The 17284-nt window shown below is 37.2% G+C and overlaps 1 protein-coding gene across 1 annotated transcript; it reads left to right on the top strand.

The window, feature by feature from the left end:
• Positions 1-228: 228 nt before the first annotated feature.
• Positions 229-1521, top strand: LOC126891025 (uncharacterized). Its single transcript, XM_050660203.1, has one exon. The coding sequence runs from the start codon at positions 229-231 to the stop codon at positions 1519-1521; it is 1293 nt and encodes a 430-aa protein (XP_050516160.1).
• The last annotated feature ends 15763 nt before the right edge of the window (positions 1522-17284 follow it).

Raw genomic sequence — 17284 nt, forward strand, 5'->3', positions numbered from 1 at the left:
ATTCCTGATCACATCCCTGCCCCACATCCACTATCCCTCCACTTACCTCACTACCCCAATCCAAAGTGTAAGGCAACGTGCCGATGGATGAATGGCCGCTGGGGCATATGCGGTCGCGAACGTTCCCCTGGGGGAACCAGGCGAAACCCCCTTGTATGCAGCCTTACTCCGGCATGCGGGGCTCTGCCGGAGTGGACCGACATTCCCTAGCTACTCGTGGGAACAACCATGGACAAGAAAGAATTAAAAGGAAAAAAAATACAGCGGGAATACACCGCTAAATCGAAGAAGAAGAAGGAAGGAAAACACTCTCCTTCAACCTCTCGGGAAGCTCCCCGAGAGGCAGGAAAGTCGAGGACCGGTCCCTCAGACTCCATTGTGGGAATACACCACAAGGGTAAATCTGAGGTGGGGAAGGACCTCCAAAGGCCCTCGACCTCTAGACAGCCTCCACTCCCAAACTTGGGAGAACCTGGAGGCAGGGATGACCCACTGAGACGTGGGCTCAGCGGAGCGGGCTGCAGATGGTACTTGAGGTACCTCAGTCAGGGAATTTCCCCTGAAACAGCAAGAAAGAAGGCCTTGGAGCATAAAAGCCAAGAGCCTGCTAGTCAAAAAAGAAAGCGGACTGAGACGGTCATCAGTCCTGCTCAGAAAGAGGTGAAAAGGAAGAAGGAGGAAGTGGGAGAACAGACCACTACCTCAGTAGGTATGAGCAGCTATGCAGCTGCTCTAAAATCGGAGAAGATTGCCATTCTCCCCAAAGGGTTCCCTGAGAACACCCTCAGCGCGGAACAGCAGACTTTGGTGGAGGAGGCAATAGTTCAAGAAATGTTCGCCGGATGGGAGCACAAGCTTCAGTTCAGCGGCATCCACTTCAAGCCGGGCTACTTGGTAGTTGACTGTGAAACACCACAGTCAGCGGAGTGGCTAAGGTTGAAGGTGCCACAAATTAGGAAGTGGGAGGGTGGAGAACTCACAACATGTAAGGGAGACGACATCCCTAGATCACATGTTGTGACAGTTTTCCTCCCCAGAAGCAAGGGGCTATCAGCTGAGAAATTACTTCAGCTGATAGAGGTACAAAATGAGGGCCTAGCAATAGGTAGGTGGAAGGTCCTGAGTGCTAAGGAAGAGGCGGCAGGGCAACTCTTGAGGGCAGCGATAGACGAGCTATCCTGCGCTGCCCTCAGGAAGAACGGATGCACCATTTTTTACCGGTTCGGGAAAATCCCCGTTCATGGTATAAAACGGGAAACAGAAAAGGAGACTCCGGGGAGCAGCGGTGGGTTAGTAACCACCGAGGTCGAGGAAGCGCCTCCGGTGCCCTCTGCATCGCGGGGTACTGATGTGCCCGGCGATGCCGAGAGCGTCGGAGACCACCACAGCACCGATCTATATCGGGACTCGGAGGACATGGAGACAGCCGAAGCAACTAACGTTGAAGAAGACAAGGACAAAACACTTGTCGGGGGGGAAGAAGGTGAGAAAGAAACCTCACCTCAAATAACCAACAAATAAGTAGGGGCAGGGAAAAGGGAAAAGGGAGGAGGAAAAAAAAAATGGGAATTAATATTGCTCAGATAAACGCATATCACGCCAAGGGATCATCGGCGGTCATCCTAAGGACGTTTATCAGAAACCAATTGGGATTTGTACTGATTCAGGAACCATGGGTTCGTGACGGTCAGGTGAGAGGACTCACAAGCAGAGAAGCTAAGCTGATATACAAAGTAAGTAATGTTGACAAACCCAGAGCATGCATCTTGGTAAGTAACAGTATTAATCACTTTTGTGTTTCAGAATTTATGACGAGAGACCTTGTTCCGATTCGAGCAAACCTTGAGTTCGGAAAAGGGCGTCAAGAAGTTATGATAGTCTCATGCTACTTTGCAGGAGACGGGACTGCACCGCCTCCAGAACTGCAAAGACTAGTAGAGTACTGTGAGCAGAAGAAACTACCGCTTCTCCTAGGATGTGACGCTAATGGTCACAATACCGTATGGGGGAGCACAGACACCAATGAAAGAGGTGAGAAAATTTTAGAATTTATTCTTAGTAAGAATCTTGTCATACACAATATAGGGAATACCCCTACTTTTGTAACTAAAACAAGAAAAGAAGTGCTAGATATAACTGTAAGCACACCGAATCTATCAGATCGGGTGAGGGATTGGAGAGTATCGAACGAACCATCCCTCTCTGATCATAGAATAATTATGTTCAGGTTAGATTGTAGTCCTCCTGAGCCAAAACTCAGGAGAAACCCCAGGAAAACAAACTGGGATGAATACAACTCTAACCTGAGGAGAAATCTTGTAAGTCTTCGTACTAAAGGAAATGCCAGAAACCACCTGGCATTAGAAAATGATGTCATAGAACTTAACGAGGTAATACTCGACGCCTATGAATCAAGTTGTCCTCTTCAGAGGACCAGAAAATCAAAAGATGCAATATGGTGGAACGAACATCTGTCAAACCTAAGATCCGAGACGCGACAGCTCTTCAACAGAGCCAAACGTAACGGAGATTGGCAGAGATACACCGAGAAACTCACATTATACAATAAAGAGATTAGAAAGGCTAAAAGAAATAGCTTCAGAAAATTCTGCGAAGAAATAGACACTACTCCCTCTGCAGCAAGGCTACACAAGGTCTTGGCAAAGGGAAGAGTAGATACAGTAATGGCACTACGGAAGCCAGACGGAAGCTTCACAGAAAGCGAGAAAGAACGAGCTTTGCTCTTGTTAGAAACTCACTTTCCTGGAGGAGCAATCACTTCAGGAAAAAAGAGTGAGCAAATCAGAAGACCTACCAGGGAAGACACTGCAATGGCAAAACACATCTGCAGTGAAGAACGGCTGAAATGGGCTATGAACACCTTTCAGCCGTTCAAAACACCTGGAACGGATGGAATATTCCCTGCCCTACTTCAACAGGGCCAAGAGGCAATCATTCCTCATATGGTCCGAATCAGTCGGAGCAGTCTTGAACTGGGATACATACCAGAAGCATGGAGAAGGGCCAAAGTCACCTTCATCCCAAAAGTAGGGAAACGGGATACTACGCACCCTAAATCCCTTAGACCGATCAGCCTCACATCGTTTATTCTCAAAACGATGGAAAAAGCTGTAGACAACTACATTAGAACAGAAATCTTGGAACAGGTGCCATTGCACCCCCGTCAACATGCGTATCAAGCGGGAAAATCCACGGAAACCGCCTTGACACAATTGACTGATGAAATCCAAGATGCTCTGAATAAGAAAGAGACAGTGGTATGTGCCTTTCTAGATATAGAAGGGGCTTTTGACAACACGCCACATGAAGCCGTCAAAAGAGCACTGCATGAGAGAGGAGTAGATGGAATGACCTCCACCTGGATGTCGCAACTGCTATCTACGAGAATCGCAGAAATGGAGACAGGACAAGACACTATCTTCATTAATGTGACCAGAGGCTGTCCGCAGGGGGGAGTTGCGTCCCCACTCATGTGGAGTCTCACTGTGGACAGCCTACTCTGTCAATTGACCAGGGAAGGCATACCATGTCAAGGATATTCCGACGACATGGTCATCCTTGCAAAAGGAAAGTACGAAAATATCCTCTGCGACATAGTTCAAAGAGGACTGAATATTGCAAACCAATGGTGTGACTCGTTGGGACTTAACATCAACCCCACTAAAACCACACTAGTAGCCTTTACAAGGAAAAAGAACCCGAATTTAAAAACCATAAAAATAGGGGAGGATATCGTCGAATGGAAAACAGAGGTCAAATATCTAGGGCTGATCCTAGATAGCAAGTTACTCTGGAATAAACACGAAGAGGAAGTAATACACAAAGCCACCAAGGCCCTCATGGTGTGTAAGAACATTGCAGGGAAAAACTGGGGATGTAACCCACGTATTCTGCAATGGATGTACACAGCAATAGTGAGACCACTAATCACTTATGGGGCAGTAGCTTGGGGCACAAGAGCTAATCTGAATACGACAAAGAAAAAGCTTTCGAAGATTCAGAGACTAGCCTGTGCATGTATCACTGGAGCAATGGGAACCTGCCCCACAGCTGCAATGGAGGTGATTTTAAACTTGACCCCACTGCACATTCAGTTAGAAAATGTAAGGAAGAAAACAATATACAGGATGATCAGAGAAGGAATCATCAGAGAAAAACCTCGATCACTTCAATTTGATCAAACTTGGGAAATGCCCCAAGATGATATGCCGAAGAAATTCAACTTTGTGAGAAAATTCATCACTAAGCTGAGCAATAAATCTGAATGGGACGAAGATACCATACAGAACTTGAACCCAAATGCCATAAAGTGGTATACGGATGGCTCCAAACTGGAAGAGGGAACTGGAATAGGAGTCTTTGGACCGAGAGCCAAACACTCAGAAAGCTTGGGCACATACCCAAGCATCTTTCAAGCAGAAATCCGTGCCATCGAAAGATGTGTGGAATTTAACATTGGAAGAAACTATCGCAGACAAGAGATTGTAATCATGTCGGATAGTCAAGCAGCCATCAAAGCACTGAGCTCACATATAATCAGTTCTAAGATGGTTTGGGAGTGCCTAGGAAAGCTAAATGAACTAGGCCAGAAGAACCTTGTCACCCTCCTATGGGTCCCAGGAGACATAGGAATTGGAGGGAACGAAACAGCAGATCAGCTGGCGAAAAAAGGAGCCGAAACCCCATATCTGGGACCAGAACCATCATGTGGGATCAGCAGTAGCGCAATCTTAGGAGAACTAAGAGGAGAATTGGAGAGGGAAAAGTCCAAGTACTGGAATCAGTTGGAAGGATTGAGACAAGCCAAGACAATTCTGGGAAATTATAACCAGAATAGATCTCTTAGCTTTCTCAACCTCAGTAAAAAGAAGATCCGGATTTTGACGGGAATAATGACCGGGCATTGCCGGTTAAGGAGTCACATGAAGAAGCTAGGATTGGTAGATGAAGCAAAATGCAGATTCTGTGAGGAAGAGGACGAAACCTCAATACACATACTCTCAGAATGTCCTGCATTGCAGAACTCCAGGGCCAGATACCTAGGGGCACATGAAATAGAAGAGGAGAACCTGCCTGAATTGAAGCCCGACGATGTCCTAATCTTTCTTAGGAAAATAGGACTGGAAGAGCTGCTGTAGGTCTGAGAAAACATCAGACTCATGGCAAGCAAGGGGGACACAATAGATCCTACGGGTCGCAGTGTACCTATCACCCCTATCTACATACATACATACATACATACATACATACAAGTATAAACCTTTGTTCTCTTGTGTGACCCAATTCATGTTGCCAACAAGAGATAATACATTTTAGAATCATTCTCAAGAATCACTTCAAAGAGGCCAGAGGTGCCTTTAACTTCACTCACTAGAATCAATATGTAGCATCAAATAGTATTTAACTAAATCGCGTACAAGTCATTATCAGTACGGCTGCCTGATAGAAAAACACAGTAAGTGCTAAATTTTTAAAAAATGAATTACATACAGAATCTTATTTACTGTGTTTTTGTGCATCGGATAATTCTGAGAAATTAATCAAAATTTGTATATTAACTATGATTTTAAAGTGTGTAAACACAGTAAGTGACTTTATCCGGACAATTTCAGTGGATTAAAACACAGTAAGTACAAAACATTGAAAAAACACACAGTAACTGATTCAGGCTTACTGTGTTTTTCCATATTTTAAACAATTACTGTGTTTTAAAACCATCGAACACGATCTACTAACACTTCTTTTTCGGCACCACGACGTTGCACGACGATTTTAATTTGGAGATTGCCTTGCCTCATCTCATATCCAGCAGTTAACTTGAGGTGGCTAAAGAGTTGAACATGTCTCTTCACGCGTCAGGAAAAAATAGTGTTAGTTCTCGATCAAGCTACGTCGTAAAGTGCTATGAAAAGTGCACCATGCAGCGCTATGGTAAAGGAACGTAGAGGAATTCATTCTTAACCGAAAGTCAATCGAGATATAATTGTGAAACATATTGAATCCTATCATCCATGCTCCGAAGCTCCGTAAGTCATTACCGAAGACATAATGCTCCCAGTGTAAGATATCTGTCTAGCTTTTTCATAGGTTATTTGACCGTTTTTAACTAATTTAGCTGACTCAATCTTATTTTCTTATCGCCGTGCAAATGACACCGTCTAGCCAGCCATCCCCCGATAGTTGCAAATAGTAGCTTTGTGCACGTGCTTTATTTGGATGAGGTAATTTAAAATTTGACTCTCATAAAATTTTGGGTATTGCTATTGTTTTAAATGGAAATGAGTTTTTCGGTGTTCATTTCTTTTCTAAATTTAGTTATACTTTGATGTTGCTTAACGATTTTACGATTAGCAAGATATTTTTACAGTTATTTTAATAAATATACAAACGTGTGCTACGGGTTATGTTGTAACAAAACGTTGGGGCTTGTTGTAACATGTTACAAATTGCGCTGAATCTTACTAAATTTATGATCTACAATATAAAAACGTATTATTTAGTTTAGTAACAGTCCAGAACGAGACAACATAAAAGAAAATCAGAAAGGGCAACTTAAAGCCAGGAAATGAAGTCTCCGAGTTAGATTCAGCGGAAATTTTAGATAATCAATGTAGCATAAAGCAAGCAAGTAAAACAGCACGGACTGTGTCATGTATCTTTATAACGATATAGAAAAAAAAAGAGTCTACAAGTTGGCTGTACTAAACCAGGGATAGCTTTTACAGCCGAACAAGAAAGTAAAATGGCTTCGTGCACCATATTCTGAAGTGCACCGAAGTATATTTTGGACTAATTCCCATGAAGATGCGAAAACTGCCTTACCAATATGCTGTGAAACTCAGTGCTAAGCAACTTCCTTCTTCTTGGTATCAAAATTATACAGTTGGTCCAGATTGGGTCCAAAATTTTATGCGTAGAAATCTACATTTATATTTAAGAACACCAGAAGCCACCTTGTTAAGTGGAGCAACATCTTTCAACAGGACCAACGTTGGTATTTTCTTCGAAATATTCCAAAAAATTCAAATTTTCGTAATGTTACAACCTGCCCCAATAGATGTTACAACTAGCCCCAAGCGCGGGGTAAGTTGTAACAATGCACTCTTTTTGGTAAACTGCTAGTTGATTAAAAAATAACAGTCTTCTTAACTTTTCTTCAGTTCAATTTTATTCAGAAAGAATTAACGTAGGGTTTAGTGTTTAATTAGTGATAATTGGGAAAATAGCTGTCAAGATATATTTTATTTTATGAAAATTGTTACAACTAGCCCCCTGCTCCCTTACTGGTAGCAAAGATGACAGAACTCTAGAGAAATTAATAATTATACATCGATCCAAAGCAGAGAAGGCCAATAGTAAGTACAAGGCAGATTCTGAGGACGCAAAAACACTATCGAGTAATTCTGCCAAACGTATTTATTCTATTGATCTCCAAAAAATTATACATATTGCTTCCTATCATGTCGCAAATAAAATCCAGTTTTCTTGTACGCAGGCTTGTGGTATTTAATTAAACGTTTGCTTCTTTGGGTAATGCTAGTCATTATAAAAGTTACTGCGTTCTCTGGCACGAGGCAATTGGAGGTAGAAAGGCAGAAGCAATAACCGATTCGATATTGTAAATAATTTCCCAGGAACGTGATGTTTCTGAATTTGTATTTTGGGCAGACAACTGCACAGCACAAAATAAGAACTGGGTTCTCTACACAGCATTAATTAACATCGTCAATCGAAACTAAGGTCCTTCTAAAGTAATAATCAGATACCTGACAAAAGGCCACACTCATATGAATGCCGATGGAGTACATGGAAACATAAAGAAAAAAATTCTAAAACATAGAAATGTCTGCGACTTTCAGGAATTATGTGACTAAATACAATCTAGCAGGGCAAACTTGAATGTGATTCAGTTAATGGAATTTCACGGCTAGGAAAATAAGAAAAAATATTAACCAAAGGTTCTGGCAACAAGACAATGAAAGACTTCCAGTTAAAAGACGTCGTTGAAGTTTGCTTTACGAAAGGAAATCGAAACCTGGAATTCAAATTAGATTTTGATGACGAATTTACGAAATTGGATTTCTTGCAAAAAAAATTATCGTCTTGATCACGTCCCAGTCGTTACCAGTTCGTAATATAGCAACAGCAAAAAAAATAAAATACTTAAGAATTTAGTCCCATTGATGCCAGCAAATAGGCAAATCTTTTGGAAAACCCTTCCCGAATCAGATGTATCATCCGATCTAATTAATAGTGAGGAATTGGTTGGAGAATTTTAATCCCACCCATATTTAGTGAAAACTAAATTTATTTTGTTTATTATTTCTTATTATTTTTCATTCTGTACTGTTCACAATATTTTGTGATTAATAAATTAATGTTTGATTTTTGTGAAAAAAGTTTATTAAACATTTTCCCTGTCATAGAATGAAATGTGCTGTATGCTCTACATTTGCAGTTAAACAAAATGACAATTACTGAGATTCCACTTACTTGTTTTTCCGTCGGTATTAAAGAAATTAAAAAAAAAATATTACTTTACATTAAAAACACAGTTATTGCACTTAAATTATTAAAATCGCTTTACTATTGTTCGCACGGTATTTGAAAAAACACAGTAATTTCATTTACTGTGTTTTATTAAAATAATGTTTATATTATTTATTATCATAAACCAAGTATAAAAACAAAGTAGAAGTTGCCTTTCGACAAATATTCATTATATTAAATAAAACCGAATAGTAAATCATGCAGTACAGATTGTATAATGCCATTGCTTAAAATTAGGACTTCAACTGCACTAATACAGATAGGCTGCATTTTTTTGTAAAATGTGATTTATCTCAAAACTTGTGCAATTGGAGTTACTGTGTTTTACCATATGGCAGCCGAGTACTCAACGTTCTTCCGGGGTGACTACTCTAGTGTCGGTGTTCTAAATAAATTCTATAATTGTTATTGGTGTTTCCATTATCTGAAGAGACTACTCCACTGAGCATCGAGTAATTGACAGGCTCTTTCTCTGGGCTCTTCTGCTGATGGTAAATTAATGCCCATTTTCGTTTTGTTTCCGTACAAGAGGATTCCACAAAATATATTATCGAAATATCGCTCCACATGGGCACTAGGTAGATCGGAGAGTGGCTGGATGACGTGCCAAACATTCTACGTCACCATTTTTTTTATCCATACTTATTGAAACAAAATATTAAAAGACCAGTTATACTATTCATGGATGGACACTTTTCCCACCTGTCGCTACCTCTAAGTGAATTTTGTAGAGACAATGGCATTGTTTTAATTGCCTTGTTGCCTAACTTCACGACGTTTAAAACGTTGCGAATTTAGTCCACTGTTAGAAGACTGCATTTTAGAGTCTTTAAAACCTGAAACTATACAACATGGATTCTGGCAAAAGTTACAGTATACTAAACAAATTCTGTATCCCGTATCAAAATCGATAAATTTAGTAGAATCGGATCGATCTGTATTATCGGAAGTACCTTTTGTCTTTAAGTATATAAAAGACAGAATATTAAATATTCCCCAAGTTGACCAGACTAGTTCTCTTAGCGAAAACTTGCTAAGATATATTGAAGAACACTACGAATTTTGTTCAAAGCCAATTCACTTTGCAGCCAATCTTCTTGATGCTCGCTTTGAAGGAGAACAATTGAATGAAGACCAACTTATGGAAAAGTTTATTTAGACAACAAGAAAAAATCAGTTTATTTTTTATTTTTGCTATGCGTCCTAGACTATTTATCCAGGCTATATCTCTTAAACGAATAGAGATTTTCGAATGTTACAAAATTTTTTTTAATGGCATGGACTTTGATGTCATTCAGCCAGTCACAACATGAGTATTAGTGTCATGTGTAGTGTGTACGTTGAGTAAGTGTCTTGTTACTTTGCAAAGTCGACGTCATTGTCTTTGCAAAGGGACGCTAATTGTATCCGAACGTCTGCGGTCCCTCCGGTGAGTACCGATCTCACAAGGACAGAAACTATATTCATTTATTAATTTATAATAAATGAAAAATTTCTGACCCTGGTGAGATTCGAACCCACAACCTTTAGGATTTTTTCGATCCAAAGGCAGGCGCTCTTACCACTGAGCCACGGAGGGGTTTACAAAAACTTATCTATTCCATTTGTAATACACTTTAGTATGGCGTAGAAAAAATCATTCCCTAATATTCATCCCTTAGTTACAACCCCCAATTTTGATTTGTTTAATAGCACTCTCTACATTTTTTATAGTTCTGTACCATGAGTCTAATGTGCCACATACTCAAAGTATTTCTAAAGATTATTCATCGTAGAATGTACAAAAAGTTAGAACAGGACATTGGACATACTCAGTTCGGATTTAGAAATGCTCAAGGAACCAGAGAAGTATTATTTGCAGTAAATGTGCTAATACAGAGATGTTTAGATGTAAACCAGGACATCTATGTCTGCTTCCTAGATTATAACAAGGCATTCGATACGGTGAAACATAATCCGTTAATAAAACTACTGAGAACAAAGAACATCGACACAAGGGATATAATAATAAATAATCTGTATTATGAACAAGAAGCTGTCATAAGAATAAATAATTTAAACACCAATAAAATAAAAATCAAAAGAGGAGTTAGACAGAGCTGTGTCTTATCGCCATCACTGTTTAATGCATACTCAGAAGAAATATTCAAAAAAGCATTAGAAGATGAAGTAGCAGGCATAAATGAGAATAACCAATGAGAATACAGAACAGCAGGGCGATAGTGGATTCCATCAAAATCAGAAAACTTTACAATACTTGAGTCATATAACACGTGGTGACAGACATGAACTCATAAAATTAATTATGCAGGGAAAGATTCAAGGAAGGCGCAGCATAGGTAGGAGGAAAATGTCCTGGCTGAGAAATATCAACGCAGCTCAAATCTCAAATGCAGCTCAACTGAACTCTTTCGGGCTGTAGTGTCGAAAGTGAAAATAGCAATGATGATTGCCAACCTTCGTCGCGGAGACGGCACGTAAAGAAGAAGAAGTTAATAGTACTCATCCCGTTATATGGTGGCAAGGTTTGTGTACATCGCAGCCACTCATGTCAATTACCTCCCGAATTTTAAATGGACCTTCCGCTTCTTCAGAAAGAAACTGGTCTTTACACGGCCTAATACATTCAAGTAAAAGAAATAGATTATCACAGGATAACCTTCAGAAGCTGGATGCTATTCATTCAAATTTGCTTATAAACGAAAACCAGACATTTATTTACGATCCACTTTTAGAGGAGACTGACAAAAATCTGGTTGTTTTGTCCGTCCAGGATGATGAAGCGGAGATCGAGTCTGAATCAGATGCTTGGTCTGAAGATTCAGATTCCGCCACCGATGAAAATATACCACTGAGCGCTTTGGTTAAATAATGTGCTTTCTACCTTTGTAGTTTCGGTTTTATACTTTCCATTATTAGATAATAATTATAATTTTTGACCCTATAGATATACACTGGCAGGCAAAAAATTTAGGTCACTAGATGAATTATACACGTTTGATGCCTAGAATTTCCTAAACCTGTTATTCGATTTGAGTGATTTTGTTAGTATGTTATAGCTTTATTCTGCCCTGTGATGGATGACCGAAGTTAAGTTTAACGTTTGAGTTAAAGTTAAGATAACTCTCAGGAATAACGTGCCCATAACTATATAGGTAGAATTCGGTGTGATGGATCGGTCCCAGTTATGAGATAGTTATATCATCAACGTTATTTTAGAAAGAAGTTTTGATGACAAAAAGGTTGAAGTAACAAAGAGAACCTTATGTAGAAATAGTACAAGTTGGAGTGAGCGCGAGAGATGGAACGGAACATGCAGGATGGGTTGATATCGTCGATATAACCGTAAAAAGCAATAAAATCCCTAGCTGGGTGAAAATTCATCCATTTTTATTCTTGTCTCTTGTGTCCTTGTGTGTTGTATCGTTCCTCGAGTCATATTTGTGTATTAACGTTGTATTTTTTCATATTAGTTAGTTCTACTTTTTGTTTTATTGTTTTAATTTTTTATTGCTACGTATTTTTAATTGTTACTTTAGTGTAAGTATATAGTTTAATAATTGTTAAGTAATTAGTTTAATTGTTAGTTTAGTGTAGTAGTGTTTTTAGTTGATTTAATTGTAGTTGTAGCTTTTTGATACTTTTTTAAAATTATTTACGGGGATAGTAGGTATCTAGTTTTTAGTTAGTAGGTAGTGTTTTTATTCCTTATGTAAGTGTAGTTTTTGATATTTATCTTATCTATTTACTCTATTATACCTAGGTAAGTGTTTATTATAGTTGCTATAAATTTTCGGTGTAGGTGTAATTTTTTATTTGATTAGGGGGATAAGTGTCTAGTTTTTGTTAGTAGTATTTTGTATTTTAGTAGTAAGTAATAGCGTTGTAATAGTATATTTGTAGTAATAGTACCTACCTCAATAAACATGGCACAACGGTGAAAAAAGACACAAAGAGGTCAATATGAAAACCTCATCAATTTTCTTGAAAATAATCCAGTCCTGGTCACAGGCAAAACGAGGCCCAGTGATCCTAACAAGATTAGTAACCTCTGGCAAGCATTTGCGAATGCTGAAAATGCGAGAGGAAATGGGCCTCCAAAGACTGCTGATCAATGGAAAAAGGTACAGAACAGTGATTATTTTGTTATCCCCCTATAATAAGCATCATTTTTAGATCTTTAATGACTGGAAGGTTAATACGAAAAAGAAAAGCAGAGAGATACAGGTTGAGTTGAACCGAACTGGGGGAGGAGTTGCTGTAAAAAAAGAACTCACTGACTTAGAAGAACGACTGCTGCAGCTAATATCTAGTATCCATTTAGGGGATCCGGCAATACCAGACCAGTTAGGGGGTTCAACTAGTCAAGGAGTTGAAGTGATAGGTAATTATTAAGTTACTTTAGTAATATAAACATAACTAGTGTGAATTCATTTTAGATGTTCCATTTGAGGAGGAAAACCAGTATCTCACAAATGAAGAAGAAATCATTATAGAGATGGAGCCGCCACTAGAACCTGCACTACTGGATAATACTCAAGGTATGTCAGCTAGATAATAACAATAATAGTCTTTATTTTTTCTTTAAATTCATACGGTACACAAAATGTAGAAAATATATGGATAAAATAATCAGTTATGTACTGATTTTTCTTAAGCTAGAGAAAAAATAGTATATTCTACAAGTGAGAAAAAAGACATATTTCTCATGAGCGCAGCAGTTTGTTGCCACGAGGTGAGTGCTGCAAATAAAGCGAGGGAGAAATATGTCATTTTCTCATGTGTTGTACACTGTACTTTTTCTATGGATGCGGTTTTGTCAAGAGTTCAAAATTAAATAATTTAGGTGCTTTTAAATAGAACATAGAAAAGATGGAACACATATTAAATTGTGAGATAAAAAGATATAAAACTAGTAGAGCTGTTAAATTTAGCGATAGTAACATAAAAATTGACATTATATTGATTGTTTCCCACCTTTAGACGTATCAGACGAGTATGTCAACTAAAACTGTCACTGTGACAGTGGCATTTCTCAAATTAGTTCGATACGTCTAAAGGTGGGAAACAATCAATATAATGTCAATCTATAAGTTACTATCGCTAAATTTAACACCTCCACTAGGTTCATCTCTTTTTATCTCACAACTAAATATGTTTTCCATCTTTTGGGATATTTGGCCGGTTATTAGTGCACTCATCACTGTATAACATATATGTGTAGGTATATTAACAGTTATAATTTGAACAGTTTTTAAAGGTAGTTCCTGGTAAGTTTTGCTTCAACACATTTTATTTGACAAAAATAATTACTGTGTTTGTATTGTGCATGTTACCATGGAAACGGCGATGATATGTATGGAGAACCTGTGAAAAAAATATTTCTCACTGCAATGGCCGACTTTTCTCATTGCATGAGGAATTGTTCGTTTTGAATGTATGTAACTAGTGAGAGAAGTTGCACATTGTATAGCATCCATAGAAAAAAATAATATACAGAGTGGGCCAAACAAAAGATCTACCTCGATATTTGGCAGCATTTATTAGATTTTAAGGAAATAAAAAAACAGGTAAATTTTGGATCTAAGGGGGACACATTTTTGCCTTCATACATCTGTCATTTGTCAACCTCCTTCCCTTCCATTTCCTCCACCCCTTATTTTTAGATAGGGAATAGGGGTTATGTGCTAGCTCATTTGAAAGTTTATTCATTTCTCTATTCAGTAAGATCAACAATAACATAATTATTTATATACGGTGTACAAGAAAAAAATATTTTAATTAAATTAATTGACACAAAAAGAAGAATGTATGTAATTTATTTAATTCAAAATACATTCTACTGTTGTCACAAAACAGAAAAAACTGTTTTTTTATAAACAAACATTGCTTTTCGCTTAATTTCAATGTTCAAGTTGCCACCCATCTGCCTCTAGGTAGGTTGAATATTGAATTTAAGCAACAAACAATGTTTATCTATCAAATAAACATTTTTCTGTTTTCTGTCAGCAGTAGAATGTATTCTGAGTTAAATAAATTACATACATTCTTCTTTTTTTGTCAATTAATTTAATTCAAAATGATTTTTTCTTGGACACCCTGTGTAAATGATTATGTCAATGTTAATATTACTGAATAGAGAATTGAATAACCTTCCAAATGAGCTAGCACACGACCCCTATTTCCTATTAAAAAATAAGTGGGGGGGAGTGGAAGGGAGGAGGTTGACAAATGACAGATATATATGTACCATAAAAATGTGTCCCCCTTAGATTAAAAATTGACCTGTTCTTTTATTTCCTTTAATATCTGATAAATACTGCCAAATATCGAGGTGTACTCTTTCTTTGGGCCACTCTGTATATTTTTTTGCATGTTCTGTAACAATAAAAATCCATAACTAATAGGAACATTTTGTAAATAAATACTATTATCCAACAGTGGTCACATAGTTTATACATGCTTCATGACAGATCATTAACTAGTGGCACAAATGTCACACAATTAGCAATTTAGATCTAAGAGATTTCTTAAAAGTTACAATCGATTTTAATTTTAATTCTTTAGCTACTCCATTATATACCTTTGATATTTGATATGTAAATGAGTTGTTCAATTGTTTTGTATGATATGCAGGAGCTGTAATTATATTGACAAGTATTGTGTATGTCAGTTCAATTTTTTTGTATGTCAGTTAATTGTGGTAATTTTGTGGAATAGACAAGCAGCATGTAAAAATCTTCTGTGTTCAATGTTCAAACATTTTACCTACATGTTTTAATTTGTGAGAAATAGGCTGGTGTCTTCTTACACCATAGAGCAAACGAAGACACGAATTTTGACCCACCTTAATTCTTCTCCTGTCATCAAACTAATACAAGTCCCATATATAGTGATGAGTGTGCTAAATAACTGGCAAAATAACTCAAAAGATGGAAAGCATAACATGTGACATAAAAAGAGATGAAACTAGTACCTACAGGTGTAAAATTATCTATAGGAACCTATAAATTTACATTACATTAAACCGGTTTTCACCTTTATATAATATATATTATAACTGAGATGTCTGTGACAGGAAAATTTGATAAAATTCTCCTGTACAGGGATATTCACTATCTACCTATTTACGGAATAAACTGCTTTATTTACAGTATTAGAAAATAATGTAAAATACAAAAGTTACATGATTTTTATGTAGTTTCTGAAGATGATAGTAGAAAAACAAAGAAGGTGCAAACAAAATGGCCACCCAAAAGGTTACTCTCATAACCATCATGACAGATTTATTCAAAATATCCAGTATCTCACTTATTTTTCCAGATAGGTCCATCAAATTCAATATGGAAATGTTCGTTACAGAACTTTCTATTCAAATGTGTAACCATATACAGGGTGTTCCATTTAGATTAACATAGTTAACATCTGCGGCCATTTTGTTTGCACCTTCTTTGTTTTACTACTATCATTTTCGAAAACTAGATAAAAAGGTAACTTTTGTATTTTGAATTTTTTTTTAATTCTGTAAATAAAGCAGTTTACAGGGGTCAAAATATAGTGAATAACCCTATACTAGTGACAGTTGTGATACTCCTCAGGTGGGAACATATATAATGTAATGTAAATTTATAGGTTCCTCTCCGTTATTTTACATCTCTACTACTTTCATCTCTTTTTAATTCACAACTTGTTATAATTTCCTTATTTTGCTTTATTTTGCAGGTTATTAGCGTGCTCATCACTGTATAACATCACCATAGTTAAATCTTAATAAATTTTCAAACAGTATTCTTTTTACTTTTGATGACAAGATAGCAGTGACTATGGTAAATTGTTCTCAATCACTTAAGATATTATTGTTAGAAATATAATCACAAAGCCGCATTTCCATAATGCCATCTAACACTTTTGATAGAGTTGACAGAATACTAATAGGTCTTATATCCTTATATTCAGTTGGATTGTTACATTTAGGTATGGGTCTAATAAATGTTTTTTTTTCCATTCATCTGGAAAATGTTGCTAGAGAGTAGAGAGGCAGCAGTTCATTATCCTAAAGATATCCTCGTAATAAAGTACCTATACGTAATTAACACTTATTTAATTTGTTTACAGATTTACAACACATGGAGCAGTGGCAGGCTGTCAAAGAGACACCAACAAAACGGGAAATAAAAGGTAGTAAATATAGAATAAAAAAATGAGAAATTGGAGAAAGAAGAATGTATGTAATTTATTACATAAATGCAATCTACTGCTGACAGAAAACAGAAAAAATGTGATAAATAAACATTGTTTGTTGCTTAAATTCAATATTCAACCTACGAAGAGGCAGATGGGTGGCAGCTTGAACATTGAAATTAAGCAAAAAGCAATGTTTTTTATCAAAAAACATTTTTTTCTGTTTTGTGACAGCAGTAGAATATATTTTGAAGTAAATAAATTACATTTACATTATGTTCTTTTAATGTGTCAATTAATTTAATTAAAAAAAATTTTCCTGGACAACCTGTATAAATAATTATGTTAATGTTTATAGTATTACTGAATAGAGAATAGAATAACCTTTAAAATGAGCTAGCACGCAACCCCTTTTCCCTATTTAAAAATTAGGGGTGGGGGAAGTGGAAGGGAGGGGTTGACAAATGACAGATGTATGTACCGTAAAAATGTGTCACCCTTAGATCAAAAATCGACTGTTTCGTTATTTTCT

This window comes from Diabrotica virgifera, chromosome 9, assembly GCF_917563875.1.
Source record: "Diabrotica virgifera virgifera chromosome 9, PGI_DIABVI_V3a".
Taxonomy (NCBI): domain Eukaryota; kingdom Metazoa; phylum Arthropoda; class Insecta; order Coleoptera; family Chrysomelidae; genus Diabrotica; species Diabrotica virgifera.